Genomic DNA, 24061 nt, shown 5'->3' on the forward strand with positions numbered 1-24061 from the left:
CTCTGCCAACTGGCAAGCAATTCCATTACGGCTACATTGCTTCAACTTCCTTGGCCTTGCCTTCTACATCTATAAAATTATGGGTTTGAGCCAAGTTCTAGGCTTCTTTTCACCTACAAAATCCCACGATTCAATCTTTCATTAGGTTCATCCCATTTCTTAGGTATCTAAAAAAGGTCAATTATTATCTGTGTATCTTTTTTTATGCTGTCTTTATTATATATTGTAGAGATGACATCATAGCTAATCTACTTTTTGGCTTGAAAAAGCATTCTCCTAATAATAACCAAAAAAAAAAAAAAAAATCTGGCTACATTGTACTACTATTCTAGAAAAACTAGCCATATCTTTAGTGTTAATACAAACTTCAAAGACTGCCACACTGAACAGTATACTTCCAAATATGTTGTCAATATTGGGTAATCAATTTTCCAGAAATTTACATCTAAGAATTTTTCCAGTGAAATGGTTAGGGGCAGAAGAAAGCCGTGAGCAAATGCAAGACAACAGATCCATTATGGAAATTTTTATGAAATACTTAGAATTCAAATATTATCTATCATTCTATTTTGGAGCATACACAATGTGGCCTTGAGGGCACACATGGCAATGTTTTCTTTGTGTACACCAAAGTCTTGAAACACACACTCAAGATCTGTACATGATTTATACACTCATAGTTTAAGCAGCAAAATACAGATATTATTTTGAGGATAATTTTACAGATAGTTTTATGTTCCTCATGAGTTTTAGAGCAGGGAAATGGAAATGATAAATATAATGATATATATGAAAATAAGCTCTTTCCACTTTTCTGCTTTTTGTCTGAATTATGAAACTGTACTAGATTTTGAGTGACTCACATTTTCTCTATTCCTCAGCCCACAATGTGGTAGGAGACTAAACAGAGCCAACCATAACATAGTTATGGAGAAAGAAAAAAAACCATCAGTGTAGATGTACCATAAATGGAAGCATTAGAGACAATAAATAATCAAGTGTTTATTGAAAGAGTATCTCGGGCTGATAACTACCACAAGACATGGAAAATATCCTCCATGTCCCTTAATTTCTGGATCAGCATGTCATCAGTGTCTTCCTTTCTGGGTGTCCCTCTGTTTCCTTCAGTGCCTGGGCTTGGGACCAGTCTACCTGGGCTCGAATCCTCATTACCAACTCTATGACCAGAGGCAGTTTAAATTTACTCAACCCTCTGGACCCCTGTCCTAATCTGTCAAGAATAAAGGAGTCAATACATGTAATGTACTAAGAACAGCACATCTTAAATGCTCAATAAACGTTAGCTTTAGTTATTGCAAACGATTGAGTCTTTTCTCAAGGCTTAAGGCTCCCACTCTTTCTACTTTTCTCTACATCCTATCCCAGGAGGTTTAAGATCCCTTTCACTAAAATATTGCCAATTCTCTAGTCCTTTTCTGTAGGCCAAGATTCAGTCTTATTTCTTCAACTGCCTGGCTGTCATTTACACTTGCACCCAACCTGTCGCCTTCAACACAGCATGTCTAAAATCACAATTGTCTTTATCTGGGCTCATTTCCAGAGAGTTGTCAGTCTCCTGAGGAAGATGAGAACTCACAAAATACCACAAAAATTCAGCAGTGGTTAAGTGCTGTTCACCAAAGTTGTATGGCAGGATCAGAGAGTTCCCTAGGCCCAAGTCATCAGAGATTTTCAGGCAAAAGCAAATTCTAAAAACAAGATAAAGACAGATGGGAGTAGGGTGTCAAGAAATCAGGTCCACAACAAAAAGAGCAGGACAAAGACCAGTGTCTGATAATCAGGACAAGACATCAGGAGAAAAGAAAGACCCCTCATAGGGGTTTATTGTAGCAGCAGACAAGGATCTGCTCACTCCAAGTTTTTTAGAGCTGTCTAGTTAAATCCAACGTTTAGTGTAAAACCCTCAGGCTTTGAAGAGCCTTAGCAAATCCAAGCCTCCTCTACACAAGGAATACTTCTTGTCCAACAAGGAGGATCTGGTCCTTATTCTACCCCGATGGAGAGGTAATGAGGTTTTACAGGGGGAGGGCAAAAGAAGAAAGGTCAGAGCATCAGGGGTCCTGGGAGTTCAGTAGATAGGCTCTCCCTCCAGAAACCTCAGAGAGCTCATTTGCTCTCATCTCTAGGACCAGCATCAAAACCTTTGAGGCTGTCCCCACAAATGATCTGATATCTGGAAATCTGAATCTGCAGACAAGCAGGTTAGTGACAGAGAACTGAGTGTTCCAGACTAAAAATTACAGTACAGATTACACACTGCTTTTGAAAAGACATGGAAGGATAAACAGCAGGGTAGTGACAGTAAGGGGTGGTGTTGAGAGAAGGATACTAACTTATTTTTTACTTAATATTTATTTTAAAAGAATTTCACTTGTTACATAGGACATGTTTATTTTGTGCAGGAGAGAGGTACGATGCTGACCAAACCTGGTTATCACCTCCTCTTGGACGCCTCCCATGATTCCTATATATGGAGCCCTTTCTCTCCTTTCCCAGGTATTTTGTATATCTCTGTATCACAGTACTAATATCCAACTACATTTGTTGGTTCATGTGTTCATTCCTCCCACTCTACTAAGTTTCTTGGGGGTTGGGAATGAATACTTAGGACATGTACTGTGCCTGGCACATGGACCAGCTTAACACAAATTTACTGATGTAATGGTTGAAGATAATAACCCCCCCCTATTCAATGCCCCACCTCAGAGACTGGTGATCTTTTACTGAAAAGAGTCAGAAAGTAAATATTTTTGGCTTTGGGGACCATATGGTCTCTGTCATAACTATTGTACTGCCACCAGTGGGGTGTGAAAGCAGCCACAGAAAATATGCAAATGAATGGGCATGGCTGTATTCTATTAAAATTTTATTTACAGATATTGTAATTTCAATTTTATGTAATTATCACGTGTCACAAAATATTATTCTTATGATTATTTTTTCCAATGATTTAAGAATAGAAAACCATCCTTTAGCTCACAAGCAGTACAAAATGAGGCAACAGTCCAGATTTGGCCTCCCTTGGGCCATCGTTTGAGAACCCTTACCTTCCCAGAAAGGCATGGCTAGTGGTCCACAGTTACAAAGGAAATGCTGCTGAAAGGGACAATTATCCACATCTATAACTGAGTAACTCTAGGTATGTCCCAAGCTTTAAACAATAATAAAAATTGAGTATCACAGAGTTCTATAAAGATGAAATGATATAAAGAACAGTATCATCATGGCAAGTTATGTAGGTTCATTTGTGAGGAACATGGAAGCATGAGTTTACTGATGATACAACCACCGCAATGACCATTTATTGAGTGCTTTTTTAATATCTAGACCCTGTTCTATGAGTCTTAAATGACGAATCCATTTAATTTTCACAACCACTCCATGAAGTAGGTTCTACAGCTAGTCAACTTTTTTATAGATAAGGAAATTAGAGTATGAAGAAATCCCCCAAAACTCAAAACTAAAAAATGGTAAGGGGGGTGCAGTTTACGGCCAGGCAGTCCAACTCCAGGGCCTGCTTCCTAACAGTTAAATATGGTACCTCCTAAGAGCTTGACAGAAGCACACTTCAAAGTTTTCCCAAGATTAGAAGAGTGAGAAAAATGGGAAGATGGGCAAGGAATGCAACGTGAACTACAACCCCAGCTGGAAACCATGTGATGCAGGCATCTATGAAGAAGCCTGCTGTGACCAGACCGTGCAGCCATTCTCCAGCCCGGGAGACTGATCAATAGGCAGAAACATGGGCCTCTCAGGGAGCTAGTCTCTGCAGCCAGACCACTGCCTGGGAACTCATACATGCTTATTAGATAACTGAGTCTGAATACTATCCATCTCAACATGTCTACAGGAGGTAGACATAGTAATGATTAGTACTCCCAATTAAAGAAATAAATTCTTTTTTCATAAAGTAAGAGACAATTAATATCTGGGTGATGGAGATACAGTGTATAAAAATGTTAATGCAGTTTAAAAAAAAAAGACCACTGGACATTACAGTAGTTGAGGATCAGAATGGGCACAGATGTGTGCACCTGGGTGGCTCAGTCGATTAAGCATCTGCCTTTGGCTAAGGTTATGATCTCAGGGTCCTGGGATTGAGCCCCACATCAGGCTCCCTGCTCAGCGGGAAGTCTGCTTCTCCCTCTGCCCCACTCCTGTGTGCTCTCTCTCTCTCTCAAAAAAAATAATAAAATAAAATCTTAAAAAAGAATGGGAACAGATGTACACATAAGGTCTGCTGGCCTACCAGAGAGTGCTCTAAGATTTGATTCTTCCACTGTAATGTGGTAGGAGAACTAACTCCAAAGAATATTGCCAAATACAGCATGCGGAGGAACCAATAAATTTAGAGAGCACCGAGAACTTCCTTTGGGTGAATGGTATAAAAGAAAGGGGCCATTCCAAGGTGGTACATCTTCTGGCAGCTTCTTCTGAATGCCATAAAGGGACATAATAAATCCATAGGATTTTACGTAGTTCAAACATACTATAAAATTTTCTGGCCCAACTCGTACCTGCATTCACAGATTTGAAGTAAGCCTGCCTCAGGGTAAACAATGTGTTCTTCAGAATTACAAAAGAGGGGTTTCTAGGATCCATAAATACCTCAAAATGGTATGAATATGTATATGCACACTTTTGGGGAAAGGATTTATAACATTCATCAGGGACTAAAAGTTGAAAAAGCTATGTGAATATCCATGTATTCTCAAGTGTATTCTCAAATAGGCATTTTCAAAAGTTCTACCCCTTGAGCACCCACCAGGTTGTAAGTCTTTGGGAAGCTGAGTTTAAATCAATCGAGGCTTGACTAAAGGTGACATGAGAGCTCAGAGCTATCAACCAGTCCCTCCTCAATCAACTGTGAATGTGAGAGTGTGTGTGACACCCAAATCTTTTCAATAGTCCATTCACTTTCCCACTCTCCTGGAGGACTGTTTTAGATCTCCTTTCTTGATCAGCCAAGTGTCTTACTTCCTACTTCACTGAGAAAATTAAAGTAATCCCAAGAAAACTTCCACAAATTCTCACCTCCTCATCAACTCAGCTTTGGACACTGGCACTCACATGCTCTCTCTTTCCACCCGTTACTCTGGATAAGGTTATCCATGCTTCTACCTAAAGCAAGTATTTCCTTTTGGGCATCATATTCCATCCTTTGTCAAGAACATCATGCAAACAAATCTCTTCCCTCTCTCTCAAAGCATCATTTTCTTCTCTCTTTGGGATCATTTCCATTAGCATGCAAACAAGCTATTATTTCTTCCATCCTAAAACACACACACACATGCACATTCACACACACCCACACAACTTCTCTTGGCCATATTTCTCCAAAGAGCCCAACCTGTGACAATACCCAAAATTAAGTTTCTGGTATTTACTGCCCAAACCTACTCTCTCTCCACCCTCCTTATCTCAGTTGATTGTAACTGCATCCAGTTTATCCTGTTTCTCAGGCTACAAATTTTAGAATCATCCTAGACTCCTGTCTCTGACACCCATATCCATTATGTCAGAGAATAAGATTCCTACTTACCATTTGACGTCTAGATTAGGTGGTTCTTTTACCTCTTCTGAAACTTCCTGGGATCTTTCTGACTTAACAGAGCTGTCTTTTTCTACATATCTCTGCCAACACTTCCAATGTGGATTCTAATGTTTGTGAATATTATCTTCTCAAACTCATTACCAGTATGAACTATAGCTCAGATCCCTCCATCTCCCACACAAGTAAACCCACTAGTGTATTTCATAAGAGTTAAACATCGCTTCTAAGTAACAGATTTTTCTTTGAGTTTCCAATAAAATCAGTGCTGCAAATAATACTTACTTCCATTAGTTGTGTTTGGAAAAGTTGTGTTTCTTGAAATTCCTGCATTGGCAAAGCTATCTGTCATGTCTCCAAAAACCAGCATCATGAGGGGGAGTGCAGCTCCGTGGATGATGGCAGCCATTGTCCCCACCAACATATACAACCTATCAAGCCAATTTGAATAGCGAAACTTAAAAAAAAAGAAAGAAAGAAAGAAAGAAAACATAAAGAATAGGACCAATTAGCACAGTTTCGTGGATAGTTTGCTCTACTTTCCAAATATATCCAAAATCCTAACATTTCTCAAACTACTACTACTACCATCCTGGCCCAACCTAAACAATTATAATAACCTAATTAGAAATGGGCATTTGACTCTTCTATTGAGTTCTGACCTACTTTTTCATATTGGACTCAGTTTGTCTTCTTTTCTTATATATGAGGTTTGATGAGATGGATGGGACATTGTGGGAAATGGAAAAAGTCTTTAATGGTACAACTATAGAAATATGTATTTGTTGCTCTGATTTCCAAGAATAGAAACCACTTTTCAGCTCAAGATTTTTTTTGACCCAGAAAAAATCTTGATTGCCAAAGGCCCCTCTGAGGACACCACTGAGGAAATATTTTGCTGCTTTATGAAAGTGGCTTGAGTAAAAGAAAAGATCTGCTGCATAATGAAATTAGCATGAATGTAAAATGATCTGAATGCAATTAGGCCTCAATAGTAAGAAGGAAGGAGAAAGGAAGAATCAGTTGCACGCTTCCCAAAAAAGAGATTTCCTGAAAAGATAGAATATGGCCATAATGACTGACTTGTGGAGATGTGCATAATCTCTTTAATCCTAGGCAAGTCAAAAGTAAAGACAGACTTCTCTGCATCCAGAAAGTGATGATAAGAAGACACAGTAAGGGGAATGGGCTCAGGGCTCTTAACAGTCCACTTGAGAAGCAATCAATACTTCTCCTGTATAATTCAAGGAACTAGTTAAGGACCAAAAGAAAAACAAATGAAAGAAAACAGAAAAAACAAAAAACAAAAAAGCACCAGAGACAGATGAAGTCTTCTGTGGGGGTTTGTGGATAAAACCCAATGCAGGTGGCTGTCCTGTGGATGCATGAGGTAGAGTCAGCAGGTTTGTAAGCTAGGGAGGAGAGTGAATAAAAAAAAATCATAGGTCTAGTCAGGGAACATAAACTCAAACAAAGATCAAGATCAGGCAACATAAAAGACATATCAGCAGAAAGATTTTAGAGACAAAGAGACAGAAGCCAATCTTAAAGTTAGCTAAAAAGGAACTTACAGTAGTAACAAGTAGAAGTAAGTATTAAATTGACAACTGGAGAAATAAAGAGCAGAATGGTTCTTGGCAGTAGTGACTGGCAGTCCATGAAGTAGGAAAGAACTAGTAAAGCTGAGTTATAAAATTAGCAATAATTCAGGGCGCCTAGGTGGATTGGTTAAGCATCCAACTCTCGGTTTTGGCTCAGGTCATGATCTCAAGCCCCAAGTCAGGCTCTGCACTCAGTGTGGAGTATGCTTGAAGATTTTCTCCCTCTGCCTCTCCCCCATGCATTCTCATTCTCTCTCTCTCTCTCAAATAAATAAATAAATCTTTTTTGAAAAAATTAGCAAAAATTCAAGTTTGGTGTAAGAAGAACATCTAATATATACTTAGGCATTTGCATTTAAATTTTTTCTAGGGGCACCTGATTGGCTCAGTCAGTTAAGCATCTGACTCTTGGTTTCAGAACAGGTCGTGACCTCATGGGTCGTGAGACTGAGCCCTGCACTGGGCTCCACACTCAGTGTGGAGTCTGCATGAAGATTCTCTCCCTCTGCCCCAAGAGGGGCAGAGCATAAAGACCTCTCTCTCTCTCTCTCTCAAATAAATATTTTTTTAAAAAATATATAAAATAAGATATTTCTAGCTCTTAAAAATGTAATCAAGTAAGCTCAAGTTTGAGTTAATGACATAACCATAATCAATAACATCCTCTTCTTTACAAATTAAAACAGGGAAAATATGTTTTTGACATTTTTTTCATATTTCATTGAAACACGGGCTAAATTTTGCCATTATTTACTTTGTCTTAACTAAGCATTCATCCACCTCTTTAAAAAATACACAAATAAGGGGGCGGAGCAAGATGGCGGAGGAGTAGGAGAACTGGATTTCCTCTGGTCTCAGGAATTCAGCTGGATAGGGATCAAACCATTCTGAACACCTACAAACTCAACAGGAGATCAAAGAAAAGACTAGGAACAACTCTGAAGAGAAAAGCGACCACTTTCTGGAAGGTAGGACGTGCGGAGAAGTGAATCCGAGGCGATATTCGGGAGGATAGACGGCGGGGGAGGGGCCTCCGTCGGCCGCTTCTGGCAAGTGATAGAGCCGCGGAGCACAAAATCGGAACTTTTAGAAGTCGGCTCTGCTGAGGGACATCGCTCCGGTGGCTAAGCGGGGGGTGGAATCCTCACGGGACAGTGTGGTCTCAGGACCCTCGGGGTCACAGAAAGACCGGGGGTACATGAGTGTAGCAGAGCTCCCAGGGATCGGAGCAGGGAAGCCAGCTGCAGAGACGGAGCCGAGGCACGGGCTCTCAGTTCGGGGTTGCCATAAACCATGATCCGCGGCACAGTCGGGCCACTGCTCTTCCAGCAGGGACCCAACAGCAGCAGATCCGGGGAGACTCCTCTTCCTCCCCCGGGAGGAGCAGCGCGGGAGCGCACTGCAGGGATCTACTGGGCTTGGAGACTCCACGCGGGGTTGGGTGCCAGAGATAGAAACGCGCGTTCACAGGCCGGGTGAGCACGGAGTGCGGCCGGAGACCGGGGAGACAGGAGTGATTGACTGCTTTTCTCTGGGAGCTCACTGAGGAGCAGGGCCCCAACTTCTTGGCTCCTCTGGGGTGGAGATTGGGAAGGTGCCATTTTCACTCTCAGCCTCCAAAGCTGGAGGGAAAGCTTGCAGGGAACAAAAGCTCCCGAGAGCAAACCCGAGCAGATTACTTAGCCCGGACCAGCAAGGGCGGGGCAATTCCGCCTCCGGCAAAGACATTTGAGAACCACGGCAACAGGCCCCTCCCCCAGAAGATCAGCAAGAACAGCCAGCCAAGGCCAAGTTTACCGATCAATGAGAACGGCAGAACTCCAGCGCTAGGGGAATACTGCACATAGAATCCATGGCTTTTTTACCATGATTCTGTAGTCTTACAAAGTTAATTTTTTTTTTAACTGTCTTTTTTTTTTTTTGAATTTTTCTTTTTCTCTTTTTCAACCAACATCTTATCAATCCCTTTTTTAAAAAACATTTTATTTTTCATTTTTAGAGTCATATTCTATCCCTTCATAGAAGTTACCCGTATTTTTGGCATATATATATAAGTTGTTCTCTCTTTAAAATTTTGAGATAGTTTCTTCTAACAGATCAAAATATACCCTAAATCTCTAATGTATGGTTTTTTCCTACTCTCCTGCCTGATCACATTCTCTCCCTTTTTTTTTCTTTTTTTTTTAAATCCTCTTCTTTCTTTTTTCAAACAACTTCTTATCAATTCCTTTTATAAAATTTTTTATATTTTTCATTTTTTCAGTCATATTCCATCCCTTCATCATATCAACCCTTATTTTTGTACATATATAAGTTTTTTTTTCTTTAAAATTTTGGGAGGCACTTTCTTCTAACAGACCAAAATACACCCAAAATCTAGTGTGTGGTACTGATCTATGTACCAGCCTGATCATATTTGATCATATTCTGATTTTATTTGTTTTGTTCTGTTTTTGTTTGTTTTTATCTTTATCTTTTTCTTTTTCTTTTTTCTCTCTTTCCCTTTCTTTTCCCCCTGCTTCAGGTCTTTTCTGATTTGTTTAGAGTATATTGTCTGGGGACATTGTTATCCTGTTAGCATTTTGTTCTCTCATTAATCTATTCTCCTCTGGACAAAATGACAAGATGGAAAAAATCACCTCAACAAAAAGAACAAGAGGTAGTACTGACTGCCAGGGACCTACTCAATACGGATATTAGTACGATGTCGGATCTAGAGTTCAGAATCATTACTTTAAAGATACTAGCTGGGCTTGAAAAAAGCATGGAAGTTATTAGAGAAACCCCTTCTGGAGAAATAAAAGAACTAATACCTAACCAAGTTGAAATCAAAAAGGCTATTAATGAGGTGCAATCAAATATGGGGGCGCTAACTGCTAGGATAAATGAGGCAGAAGAAAGAATCAGTGAGATAGAAGAACAAATGATGGAAAATAAAGAAGCTGAGAAAAAGAGAGATAAACAAATACTGGATTATGAGGGCAGAATTCGAGAGATAAGCGATACCATAAGACGAAACAACATTAGAATAATTGGGATCCCAGAAGGAGAAGAAAGAGAGAGAGGGGCAGAAGGTATACTGGAGCAAATTATAGCAGAGAACTTCCCTAATTCGGGGAAGGAAACAGGTATCAAAATCCAGTAAGCACAGAGAACCCCTCTCAAAATCAGTAAAAATAGGTCCACACCCTGACATCTAATAGTAAAACTTACGAGTCTCAGAGACAAAGAGAAAATCCTGAAAGCAGCTCAGGAGAAGAGATATGTAACCTACAATGGTAGAAACATTACATTGGCAACAGACCTATCCACAGAGACCTGGCAGGCCAGAAAGGACTGGCAGGATATATTCAGAGCACTAAATGAGAAAAATATGCAGCCAAGAATACTATATCCAGCTAGGCTGTCATTGAAAATTGAAGGAGAGATAAAAAGCTTCCAGGACAAACAAAAACTAAAGGAATTTGCAAACACGAAACCAGCCCTACAAGAAATCTTGAAAGGGGTCCTCTAAGCAAAGAGAGAGCCTAAAAGCAACATAGACCAGAAAGGAACACAGACAATATACAGTAACAGTCACCGTACAGGCAATACAATGGCACTAAATTCCTATCTTTCAATAGTTACCCTGAATGTAAATGGGCTAAATGCCCCAATGAAAAGACACAGGCTATCAGATTGGATTAAAAAACAAGACCCATCGATATGCTGTCTGCAAGAGACTCATTTTAGACCCAAAGACACCCCCAGATTGAAAGTGAGGGGGTGGAAAACCATTTACCATGCTAATGGACACCAAAAGAAAGCTGGGGTGGCAATCTTTATATCTGACAAGTTAGATTTTAAACCAAAGACTGTAATAAGAGATGAGGAAGGACACTATATCCTACTTAAAGGGTCTATCCAACAAGAAGATCTAACAATTGTAAATATCTATGCCCCTAACATGGGAGCAGCCAATTATATAAGGCAATTAATAACAAAAGCAAAGAAACACATCGACAACAATACAATAATAGTGGGGGACTTTAACACCCCCCTCACTGAAATGGACAGATCGTCTAAGCAAAAGATCAACAAGGAAATAAAGACTTTAAATGACACACTGGACCAAATGGACTTCACAGACATATTCAGAACATTCCATCCCAAAGCAACGGAATACACATTCTTCTCTAGTGCCCATGGAATATTCTCCAGAATCGATCACATCCTAGGTCATAAATCAGGTCTCAACTGGTACCAAAAGACTGGGATCATTCCCTGCCTATTTTCAGACCACAATGCTTTGAAACTAGAACTCAATCACAAGAGGAAAGCTGGAAAGAACTCAAATACATGGAGGCTAAAGAGCATCCTACTAAAGAATGAATGGGTCAACCAGGAAATTAAAGAGTTTAAAAAATTCATGGAAACCAATGAAAATGAAAACACAACTATTCAAAATCTTTGGGATACAGCAAAGGCAGTCCTAAGAGGAAAGTATATAGCAATACAAGCCTTTCTCAAGAAACAGGAAAGGTCTCAAGTACACAACCTAACCCTACTCCTAAAGGAACTGGAGAAAGAACAGGAAATAAAGCCTAAACCAAGCAGGAGAAGAGAAATAATAAAGATCAGAGCAGAAATCAATGAAATAGAAACGAAAAGAACAGTAGAACAGACCAACGAAACTAGGAGCTGGTTCTTTGAAAGAAGTAACAAGATTGATAAACCCCTGGCCAGACTTATAAAAAAGAAAAGAGAAATGACCCAAATCAACAAAGTCATGAATGAAAGAGGAGAGATCACAACCAACACCAAAGAAATACAAACAATTATAAGAACATGTTATGAGCAACTCTATGCCAGCAAATTAGATAACCTGGAAGAAATGGATGCATTCCCAAAGATGTATCAACTACCAAAACTGAACCAGGAAGAAATAGAAAACCTGAACAGACCTATAACCACTAAGGAAATAGAAGCAGTCATCAAAAATCTCCCAAAACACAAAAGCCCAGGGCCAGATGGCTTCCCAGGGGAATTCTACCAAACATTTCAAGAAGAATTAATACCTATCCTTCTGAAACTGTTCCAAAAAATAGAAATGGAAGGAAAACTTCCAAACTCATTTTATGAGGCCAGCATTACCTTGATCGCAAAACCAGACAAAGACCCCACCAAAAAGGAGAATTACAGACACATATCCGTGATGAACACGGATGCAAAAATTCTCACCAAAATACTAGCCAATAGGATCCAACAGTACATTAAAAGGATTATTCACCACGACCAAGTGGGATTTATACCTGGGCTGCAAGGTTGGTTCAACATCTGCAAATCAATCAACGTGATACAATACATTAACAAAAGAAAGAACAAGAATCATATGATCCTCTCAATAGATGCAGGAAAAGCATTTGACAAAGTACAGCATCCTTTCTTGATCAAAACTCTTCAGAGTATAGGGATAGAAGGTACATACCTCAATATCATAAAAGCCATCTATGAAAAACCTACAGCGAATATCATTCTCAATGGGGAAAAACTGAGAGCTTTCCCCCTAAGGTCAGGAACGCAGCAGGGATGTCCACTATCACCACTGTTATTCAACATAGTATTAGAAGTCCTAGCCACAGCAATCAGACAACAAAAAGAAATCAAAGGCATCCAAATTGGCAAAGAAGAAGTCAAACTCTCACTCTTTGCAGATGATATGATACTTTATGTGGAAAACCCAAAAGACTCCGCCCCAAAACTGCTAGAACTCATACAGGAATTCAGTAAAGTGGCAGGATATAAAATCAATGCACAGAAATCAGTGGCATTCCTATACACCAACAACAAGGCAGAAGAAAGAGAAATTAAGGAGTCGATCCCATTTACAATTGCACCCAAAACCATAAGATACCTGGGAATAAATCTAACCAAAGAGGCAAAGGATCTGTACTCAGAAAACTATAAAATGCTCATGAAAGAAATTGAGGAAGACACAATGATATGGAAAAACGTTCCATGCTCATGGATTGGAAGAACAAATATCGTGAAGATGTCAATGCTACCTAGAGCAATCTACACATTCAATGCAATCCCCATCAAAATACCATCCACTTTTTTCAAAGAAATGGAACAAATAATCCTAAAATTTGTATGGAACCAGAAAAGACCCTGAATAGCCAGAGGAATGTTGAAAAAGAAAAGCAAAGCCGGCGGCATCACAATTCCGTACTTCCAGCTCTATTACAAAGCTATAATCATCAAGACAGTATGTTACTGGCACAAAAACAGACACACAGATCAATGGAACAGAATAGAGAGCCCAGAAATGGACCCTTCAACTCTATGGTCAACTAATCTTTGACAAAGCAGGAAAGAATGTCCCATGGAAAAAAGACAGTCTCTTCAACAAATGGTGTTGGGAAAATTGGACAGCCACATGCAGAAGAATGAAACTGGACCATTTCCTTACACCACACACAAAAATAGACTCAAAGTGGTTGAAAGACCTAAATGTGAGACAGGAGTCCATCAAAATCCTAAAGGAGAACACAGGCAGCAACCTCTTTGACCTCAGCCGCAGCAACTTCTTCCTAGAAACATCGCCAGAGGCAAGGGAAGCAAGGGCAAAAATAAACTATTGGGACTTCATCAAGATAAAAAGCTTTTGCACAGCAAAAGAAACAGTCAACAAAACCAAAAGACAACCGACAGAATGGGAGAAGATATTTGCAAATGACATATCCGATAAAGGGCTAGTATCCAAAATCTATAAAGAACTTATCAAACTCAACACCCAAAGAACAAATGATCCAATCAAGAAATGGGCAGAAGACATGAACATTTTTCCAAAGAAGACATCCAAATGGCCAACAGACACATGAAAAAGTGCTCAACATCGCTCGGCATCAGGGAAATCCAAATCAAAACCTCAATGAGATACCACCTCACACCAGTCAGAATGGCTAAACTTAACAAGTCAGGAAATGACAGATGTTGGCAGGGATGCAGAGAAGGGGGAACCCTCCTACACTGTTGGTTGGAATGCAAGCTGGAGCAGCCACTCTGGAAAACAGTATGGAGGTTCCTCAAAAAGTTGAAAATAGAGCTACCCTACTACCCAGCAATTGCACTACTGGGTATTTACCCCAAAGATACAAATGTAGGGATCCGAAGGGGTAAGTGCACTCCGATGTTTATAGCAGCAATGTCCACAATAGCCAAACTGTGGAAAGAGCCAAGATGTCCATCAACAGATGAATAGATAAAGAAGAGGTGGTATATATATACAATGGAATATTATGCAGCCATCAAAAGGAATGAGATCTTGCCATTTGCAATGATGTGGATGGAACTGGAGGGTATTATGCTGAGCGAAATAAGTCAAACAGAGAAAGACATGTATCATATGACCTCACTGATATGAGGAATTCTAAATCTCAGGAAACAAACTAAGGGTTGCTGGAGCGGGGGCTGGGGTGGGAGGGATGGGGTGACTGGGTGATAGACACTGGGGAGGGTATGTGCTCTGGTAAGTGCTGTGAATTGTGCAAGACTGTTGAATCTCAGATCTGTACCTCTGAAACAAATAATGTAATATATGTTAAGAAAAAAAAAAAGAAGAAGAAGAAGATAGCAGGAGGGGAAGAATGAAGGGGGGAAAATCGGAGGGGGAGATGAACCATGGGAGACGATGGACTATGAAAAACAAACTGAGGGTTCTAGAGGGGAGGGGGGTGGGACGATGGGTTAGCCTGGTGATGGGTATTAAAGAGGGCACGGTCTGCATGGAGCACTGGGTCTTATGCACAAACAATGAATCATGGAACACTACATCAAAACTAATGATGTAATGTATGGTGATTAACATAACAATAAAAATAAAAAATAAATAGAAATTTAAAAAAACACAAATAAGGAGGAATAGATAGGCAGAAGCCATTCATGTTCTCTTAGAGACTCCATTAAAGTGGATAAAATATCAAATTCCTCAGTAGAGGAAGAGAAAAGAGTTGTTATACAAGGATTTCTCTCCACTTCTCCCTACTCCCACAGGATCTTTTACTTCCAAAACTAATCACTGGCCATAATAAAAACAAGCAGGCCATGAATATAAATATTTACTCAATGCCTACCTAATGACTGATAAAAGACAGATAAATACCAAAGGTTTATGTCCTGCCTTCAAAGTGCTTAAAGAGAAGGAGGAAGGCAAAGCAAAGAAGTATAAGCAATATATATTCTGCATGCTAAGACAACATAGTGTATGCAGTAAAGCAGACATAGAACTGAGCAAATGGTCATTTCCCCCTTTGTGGAAAAGCCTCACAGAGGACGTTTTGCATCCTCCCAGCTTTGCAAGTTTGGCATATATTCAGAAACAAGAAGGAAGACATTCTAGCCAGAAAGAACAGTAGGCAGAACAGTATGCTCAGAGAAGATTGGGGTATGAGGTGTAGAAGCAGTAATAAAAAGCTGATTGACCTTGCACCCTTCATTGAGCTAGGGCAAACCAGAGGAGGCAAGAGTTTGGAGGGAATGGACACAGGGAAATCTCATTTTGTGCTATTTGATGGCTCATCCTGGAAGTGCTATCTGAGAAGCACATGGAGAGAATTCAGAGTTTGGAATGCAGTTTCATGATACTAGCATATATTGCAGAAGTCATGGGAGCTGGATAAGATCATCCAGGAAGAGAAAAAGAGTGACTGGGGTTAAGAATCATTTGAAAATGAAGTAATAGAGACAGCGTGTTGACTGTCCTTTTGATGATCTTGGGGCAAAAGGTAAAGCAAGAGAATGGGCACCAGACAAGGAAGCAACATCAAGGACGGACTATTTAATGACGTCTCACACGTTTATGGGTACATCAGTCACAGAGATGATTGGTGAAAATACAGGAAGGAAACCGAAATGGACAACATCCTACATCCAACATCCTACAGAATAAAGGAAACAAATGGTATCTCAAGGATCAAACAGAATTACCACTGTGGCAAGAGCAGAGTGCAGGAGATTTCTCTGCAGTGAGGTCAGAGATGAGCCAGAGGACAGATTACACAGGGCCTTTATAGCCAGAGGAGGGAGTCTGGGTTTTACTCTAAACTTCCCAACTAAATGCAAAGGAAAGGCAGGAACTGAGGAGATTTGGTGTGACTACTATTGATAGAATGGCTTTTTAGAAGAGCAGAAATGGAGTAAGGGGACCAGCAATAGAGAGTGGTTGAGAAAGCAAAGCCTTGACTAGGTGTGGTAGGCAGAATAAGGCCCCTGCTCCATAAACATGTCTATATGCGAATCCCAGGAAGCTGTGAATGTTTCTTTACATGGTAAAAGGGACTTTACAGACGTTAAGGGTCTGGAGATAGGGTGATTATCCTGTATTATCCAAGTGGACCAAATGTAATGACAAGGATACTTACAAGAGGAGCCAAGGGGTTCAGACTCAGTGGCAGGAAAAATGATGACTGAAGAGGCTGGAGGGATGCAGGAAGAGGCCATAAGTCTAGGAAGGCAGGCAGCCTCTAGAAGCTGGGGGTGGGGGTGGGGGGAAGAAACATTCTATCTTAGAGCATCCAGAAGGGATCCTGCTCTGCTGACACCTTGATTTTAGCCCAGTAAGACTTCTGGCCCCAGAACTATAAGGTAATAAATTTGTGTTGTTTAAGACACTAAATTAGTGGTACTTTATTACAATAGCAATAGGAAATGAGTACACAAAGTCCAAAAAAAGATAATAAAGTTAAAAGGCTAAGCTAGAAGGAATAAAAAATTGAGGTTGAAAAGTTGAAGACTGACACCTTTGAGTTTACAGCTTCTTAGATGGGAGTCCACCCAGGTGATAAACCCAAGGTCCTTGTTCACAAGTGTAATTTACTAAAGGAGCAGGAGTCAAGGTTGTTGGAACTGAAAAGGTCAAGGAACATCAGGCCTAGGAGTCATTATTAAGGTTACCCAAATAGAAGAAGAATGAGAGCATAGTTGAGAGAAGTAGAAGCAATTACATGCCAACTTCATCAATGGAGGAACAAAAGTAACTACAAATTGGTAAAGGAAACCACTGCAAATGGATAGAAACTAAAACTGTGTGGAATGAAACTCAAATGAAAAAGAAGTTTTGCATGAAAACAATTTGGAAATGTCTGTGTGAAAGTATGAAAATGTCAACACAATCACTGAGTCCTGGGATAAGGGGTTAAGGAACTCTAACTTCACAGACTAAAATGACAAAAGAACAAAAGAGATAAGAGAGGGGCGCCTGGGTAGCTCAGTCAGTTAAGCATCTGACTTTGGCTCAGGTCACGATCCTGGGGTCCTGGGATCGAGCCCTGCGTCGGGCTCCCTGCTCAGTGGGGAGTCTGCTTCTCCCTCTCCCTCTGCCCCTCCTCCTGCTCATGTTCTCTGTCAAATAAATAAATAAAACTTTTAAAAAAAATTTAAAAAGAGAGATAAGACCCAAATCAGCAGACTGTAGCATCATGGAAGCAAAGAGAAGAAAGAATACGGTGGAGACTTAAAAGTCAAGGTGGAATCCAGACCTGTCTACTGAATTTGATGAGTGGTAGAAACAGAAACCAAGTTATAATATGTTAAGAAGTGAATGCAAAGTGAGAGGGGCGGAGCAAGATGGCGGAGGAGTAGGAGACCTGGATTTCGTCTCCTCTCAGGAATTCAGCTGGATAGGGATCAAACCATTCTGAACACCTACAAACTCAACAGGAGATCGAAGAAAAGAATAGCAACAACTCTCTGAACAGAAAAGCGACCACTTTCTGGAAGGTAGGACGTGCGGAGAAGTGAATCCGAGGCGATATTCGGGAGGATAGACGGCGGGGGAGGGGCCTCCGTCGGCCACTTCTGGCAAGTGATAGAGCCGCGGAGCACAAAATCGGAACTTTTAGAAGTCTGCTCCGCTGAGGGACGTCACTCTGGTGGCGAAGTGGGGGGTGGAACCCTCGCGGGACAGTGTGGTCTCAGGACCCTCGGGGTCACAGAAAGACCGGGAGTGCCTGAGTGCGGCAGAGCTCCCAGGTATCGGAGCGGGGAAGCCGGTTGCAGAGACGGAGCCGAGGCGCGGGCTCTCAGCTCGGGGTTGCCATAAACCGTGATCCGCGGCACAGTCGGGCCACTGCTCCTCCAAAAGGGACCCAACAAGCGGCAGATCCGGGGAGACTCACCTTCCTCCCCCGGGAGGAGCGGCGCGGGAGCGCACCGCGGGGATCTGCTGGGTTTGGAGACTCCACCCGGGGTCGGGTGCCAGATAGAAAGGCGCGGTCACAGGCCGGGTGAGCGCGGAGTGCGGCCGGAGACCGGGGAGACGGGAGTGACTGACTGCTTTTCTCTGGGGGCTCGCTGAGGAGCGGGACCCCTAGTTCTCGGCTCCTCCGGGGCGGAGACTGGGAGGCCGCCATTTTCACTCTCCGCCTCCAAAGCTGTACGGAAAGCTTGCAGGGAACAAAAGCTCCCGAGAGCAAACCCGAGCAGATTACTTAGCCGGGACCAGCAAGGGCGGGGCAATTCTGCCTCCGGCAAAGACATTTGGGAACCACGGCAACAGGCCCCTCCCCCAGAAGATCAGCGAGAACAGCCAGCCAAGACCAGGTTTACCGATCAGTGAGAACGGCAGAACTCCAGCGCTAGGGGAATACTGCACATAGAATTCATGGCTTTTTTACCATGATTCTTTAGTCTTTCAAAGTAAATTATTTTTCTTAACTGTCTTTTTTTTCTTTTTTCTTTTTTCTTTTTTTTTTGAATTTTTCTTTTTCCCTTTTTCAACCAACATCTTATCAATCCCTTTTTAAAAAAAAAAACATTTTTATTTTTCATTTTTAGAGTCATATTCTATCCCTTCATAGTAGTTACCCGTATTTTTGGCATATATATATAAGTTGTTCTCTCTTTAAAATTTTGAGATAGTTTCTTCTAACAGATCAAAATATACTCTAAATCTCTAGTGTATGGCTTTATTCTCCTCCCCTGCCTGATCACATTCTCTCCCTTTTTTCTTTTTTTTTTTTAAATCCTCTTCTTTCTTTTTTCAAACAACTTATCAAATCCTTTTATAAACTTTTTTATAATTTCCATCTTTACAGTCATATTCCATCCCTTCATCATATCAACCCTTATTTTTGTACATATATAAGTTTTTCTTTCTTTAAAATTTTGGGAGGCACTTTCTTTTAACAGACCAAAATACACCCAAAATCTAGTGTGTGGCACTGATCTATAAACCAGCCTGATCATATTTGATCACATTCTGTTTTTGTTTTGTTTTGTTTTGTTCTGTTTTTGTTTGTTTTTATCTTTATCTTTTTTCTTTTTTTCTTTCTTTTTCTTTTTTCTCTCTTTCCCTTCCTTTTCCCACTGCTTCAGGTCTTTTCTGATTTGTTTAGAGTATATTGTCTGGGGACGTTGTTACCCTGTTAGCATTTTGTTCTCTCATTAATCTATTCTCCTCTGGGCAAAATGACAAGACGGAAGAAATCACCTCAACAAAAAGAACAAGAGGTAGTACCGAATGCCAGGGACCTACTCAATACGGACATTAGTACGATGTCAGATCTAGAGTTCAGAATCATTACTTTAAAGATACTAGCTGGGCTTGAAAAAAGCATGGAAGTTATTAGAGAAACCCTTTCTGGAGAAGTAAAAGAACTAAAATCTAACCAAGTAGAAATCAAAAAGGCTATTAATGAGGTGCAATCAAATATGGGGGCGCTAACTGCTAGGATAAATGAGGCAGAAGAAAGAATCAGTGAGATAGAAGACCAAATGATGGAAAATAAAGAAGCTGAGAAAAAGAGAGATAAACAACTACTGGATCACGAGGGCAGAATTCGAGAGATAAATGATACCATAAGATGAAACAACATTAGAATAATTGGGATCCCAGAAGAAGAAGAAAGAGAGAAGGGCAGAAGGTATAATGGAGCAAATTATAGCAGAGAACTTCCCTAATTTGGGGAAGGAAACAGGCATCAAAATCCAGGAAGCACAGAGAACCCCTCTCAAAATCAGTAAAAATAGGTCAACACCCCGACATCTAATAGTAAAACTTATGAGTCTCAGAGACAAAGAGAAAATCCTGAAAGCAGCTCGGGAGAAGAGATATGTAACCTACAATGGTAGAAACATTAGATTGGCAACAGACTTATCCACAGAGACCTGGCAGGCCAGAAAGGACTGGCAGGACATATTCAGAGCACTAAATGAGAAAAATATGCAGCCAAGAATACTATATCCAGCTAGGCTGTCATTGAAAATAGAAGGAGAGATAAAAAGCTTCCAGGACAAACAAAAACTAAAGGAATTTGCAAACACGAAACCAGCCCTTCAAGAAATCTTGAAAGGGGTCCTCTAAGCAAAGAGAGAGCCTAAAAGCAACATAGACCAGAAAGGAACACAAACAACATACAGTAACAGTCACTTTAAAGGCAATACAATGGCACTAAATTCCTATCTTTCAATAGTTACCCTGAATGTAAATGGGCTAAATGCCCCAATGAAAAGACACAGGCTATCAGATTGGATTAAAAAACAAGACCCATCGATATGCTGTCTGCAAGAGACTCATTTTAGACCCAAAGACACCCCCAGATTGAAAGTGAGGGGATGGAAAACCACTTACCATGCTAATGGACACCAAAAGAAAGCTGAGGTGGCAATCCTTATATCAGACAAATTAGATTTTAAACCAAAGACTGTAATAAGAGATGAGGAAGGACACTATATCCTACTTAAAGGGTCTATCCAACAAGAAGATCTAACAATTGTAAATATCTATGCCCCTAACATGGGAGCAGCCAATTATATAAGGCAATTAATAACAAAAGCAAAGAAACACATCGACAACAATACAATAATAGTGGGGGACTTTAACACCCCCCTCACTGAAATGGACAGATCGTCTAAGCAAAAGATCAACAAGGAAATAAAGACTTTAAATGACACACTGGACCAAATGGACTTCACAGACATATTCAGAACATTCCATCCCAAAGCAACAGAATACACATTCTTCTCTAGTGCCCATGGAACATTCTCCAGAATCGATCACATCCTAGGTCATAAATCAGGTCTCAACCTGTACCAAAAGATTGGGATCATTCCCTGCCTATTTTCAGACCACAATGCTTTGAAACTAGAACTCAATCACAAGAGGAAAGTCGGAAAGAACTCAAATACATGGAGGCTAAAGAGCATCCTACTAAAGAATGAATGGGTCAACCAGGAAATTAAAGAAGAATTAAAAAAATTCATGGAAACCAATGAAAATGAAAACACGACTATTCAAAATCTTTGGGATACAGCAAAGGCAGTCCTAAGAGGAAAGTATATAGCAATACAAGCCTTTCTCAAGAAACAAGAAAGGTCTCAAGTACACAACCTAACCCTACACCTAAAGGAGCTGGAGAAAGAACAGCAAATAAAGCCTAAACCCAGCAGGAGAAGAGAAATAATAAAGATCAGAGCAGAGATCAATGAAATAGAAACCAAAAGAACAGTAGAACAGATCAACGAAACTAGGAGCTGGTTCTTTGAAAGAAGTAACAAGATTGATAAGCCCCTGGCCAGACTTATAAAAAAGAAAAGAGAAATGACCCAAATCAACAAAATCATGAATGAAAGAGGAGAAATCACAACCAACACCAAAGAAATACAAACAATTATAAGAACATATTATGAGCAACTCTATGCCAGCAAATTAGATAACCTGGAAGAAATGGATGCATTCCCAAAGATGTATCAACTACCAAAACTGAACCAGGAAGAAATAGAAAACCTGAACAGACCTATAACCACTAAGGAAATAGAAGCAGTCATCAAAAATCTCCCAAAACACAAAAGCCCAGGGCCAGATGGCTTCCCAGGGGAATTCTACCAAACATTTCAAGAAGAATTAATACCTATCCTTCTGAAACTGTTCCAAAAAATAGAAATGGAAGGAAAACTTCCAAACTCATTTTATGAGGCCAGCATTACCTTGATCCCAAAACCAGACAAAGACCCCATCAAAAAGGAGAATTACAGACCAATATCCCTGATGAACATGGATGCAAAAATTCTCACCAAAATACTAGCCAATAGGATCCAACAGTACATTAAAAGGATTATTCACCATGACCAAGTCGGATTTATCCCTGGGCTGCAAGGTTGGTTCAACATCCGCAAATCAATCAACGTGATACAATACATTAACAAAAGAAAGAACAAGAATCATATGATCCTCTCAATAGATGCAGAAAAAGCATTTGACAAAGTACAGCATCCTTTCTTGATCAAAACTCTTCAGAGTATAGGGATAGAGGGTACATACCTCAATATCATAAAAGCCATCTATGAAAAACCTACAGCGAATATCATTCTCAATGGGGAAAAACTGAGAGCTTTCCCCCTAAGGTCAGGAACGCAGCAGGGATGTCCACTATCACCACTGCTATTCAACATAGTATTGGAAGTCCTAGCCACAGCAATCAGACAACAAAAAGAAATCAAAGGCATCCAAATTGGCAAAGAAGAAGTCAAACTCTCACTCTTTGCAGATGATATGATACTTTATGTGGAAAATCCCAAGACTCCACCCCAAAACTGCTAGAACTCATACAGGAATTCAGTAAAGTGGCAGGATATAAAATCAATGCACAGAAGTCAGTGGCATTCCTATACACCAACAACAAGGCAGAAGAAAGAGAAATTAAGGAGTCGATCCCATTTACAATTGCACCCAAAACCATAAGATACCTAGGAATAAATCTAACCAAAGAGGCAAAGGATCTGTACTCAGAAAACTATAAAATACTCATGACAGAAATTGAGGAAGACACAAAGAAATGGAAAAACGTTCCATGCTCATGGATTGGAAGAACAAATATTGTGAAAATGTCAATGCTACCTAGAGCAATCTACACATTCAATGCAATCCCCATCAAAATACCATCCACTTTTTTCAAAGAAATGGAACAAATAATCCTAAAATTTGTATGGAACCAGAAAAGACCCTGAATAGCCAGAGGAATGTTGAAAAAGAAAAGCAAAGCTGGTGGCATCACAATTCCGGACTTTCAGCTCTACTACAAAGCTGTCATCAAGACAGTATGGTACTGGCACAAAAACAGACACATAGATCAATGGAACAGAATAGAGAGCCCAGAAATGGACCCTCAACTCTATGGTCAACTAATCTTTGACAAAGCAGGAAAGAATGTCCAATGGAATAACAACAGTCTCTTCAACAAATGGTGTTGGGAAAATTGGACAGCCACATGCAGAATGAAACTGGACCATTTCCTTACACCACACACAAAAATAGACTCCAAATGGTTGAAAGACCTCAATGTGAGACAGGAGTCCATCAAAATCCTAAAGGAGAACACAGGCAGCAACCTCTTCGACCTCAGCCGCAGCAACTTCTTCCTAGAAACATCGCCAAAGGCAAAGGAAGCAAGGGCAAAAATGAACTATTGGGACTTCATCAAGATAAAAAGCTTTTGCAAAGCAAAGGAAACAGTCAACAAAACCAAAAGACAACTGATAGAATGGGAGAAGATATTTGCAAATGACATATCAGATAAAGGGCTAGTATCCAAAATCTATAAAGAACTCATCAAACTCAACACCAAAAGAACAAAGAATCCAATCAAGAAATGGGCAGAAGACATGAACAGACATTTTTCCAAAGAAGACATCCAAATGGCCAACAGACACATGAAAAAGTGTTCAATTTCACTCGGCATCAGGGAAATCCAAATCAAAACCTCAATGAGATACCACCTCACACCAGTCAGAATGGCTAAAATTAACAAGTCAGGAAATGACAGATGTTGGCGGGGATGCGGAGAAAGGGGAACCCTCCTACACTGTTGGTGGGAATGCAAGCTGGTGCAGCCACTCTGGAAAACAGTATGGA

At 40.4% G+C, this 24061-nt stretch overlaps 1 protein-coding gene across 3 annotated transcripts in view; it reads right to left on the reverse strand.

Moving 5' to 3' along the window:
* Positions 1-24061, reverse strand: part of ABCB1 (ATP binding cassette subfamily B member 1) — a 118960-nt gene that overhangs the window by 83512 nt on the left and 11387 nt on the right. For all 3 annotated transcript variants that reach the window (XM_078059206.1, XM_078059205.1, XM_078059207.1), the window contains one exon: positions 5858-6029. In XM_078059206.1, coding sequence (XP_077915332.1) covers positions 5858-6029 — 172 coding nt within the window. The remainder of the gene's footprint in view (positions 1-5857; positions 6030-24061) is intronic.

The sequence above is a fragment of the Halichoerus grypus genome, chromosome 12 (assembly GCF_964656455.1).
Source record: "Halichoerus grypus chromosome 12, mHalGry1.hap1.1, whole genome shotgun sequence".
NCBI classification, from domain to species: Eukaryota; Metazoa; Chordata; class Mammalia; order Carnivora; family Phocidae; genus Halichoerus; species Halichoerus grypus.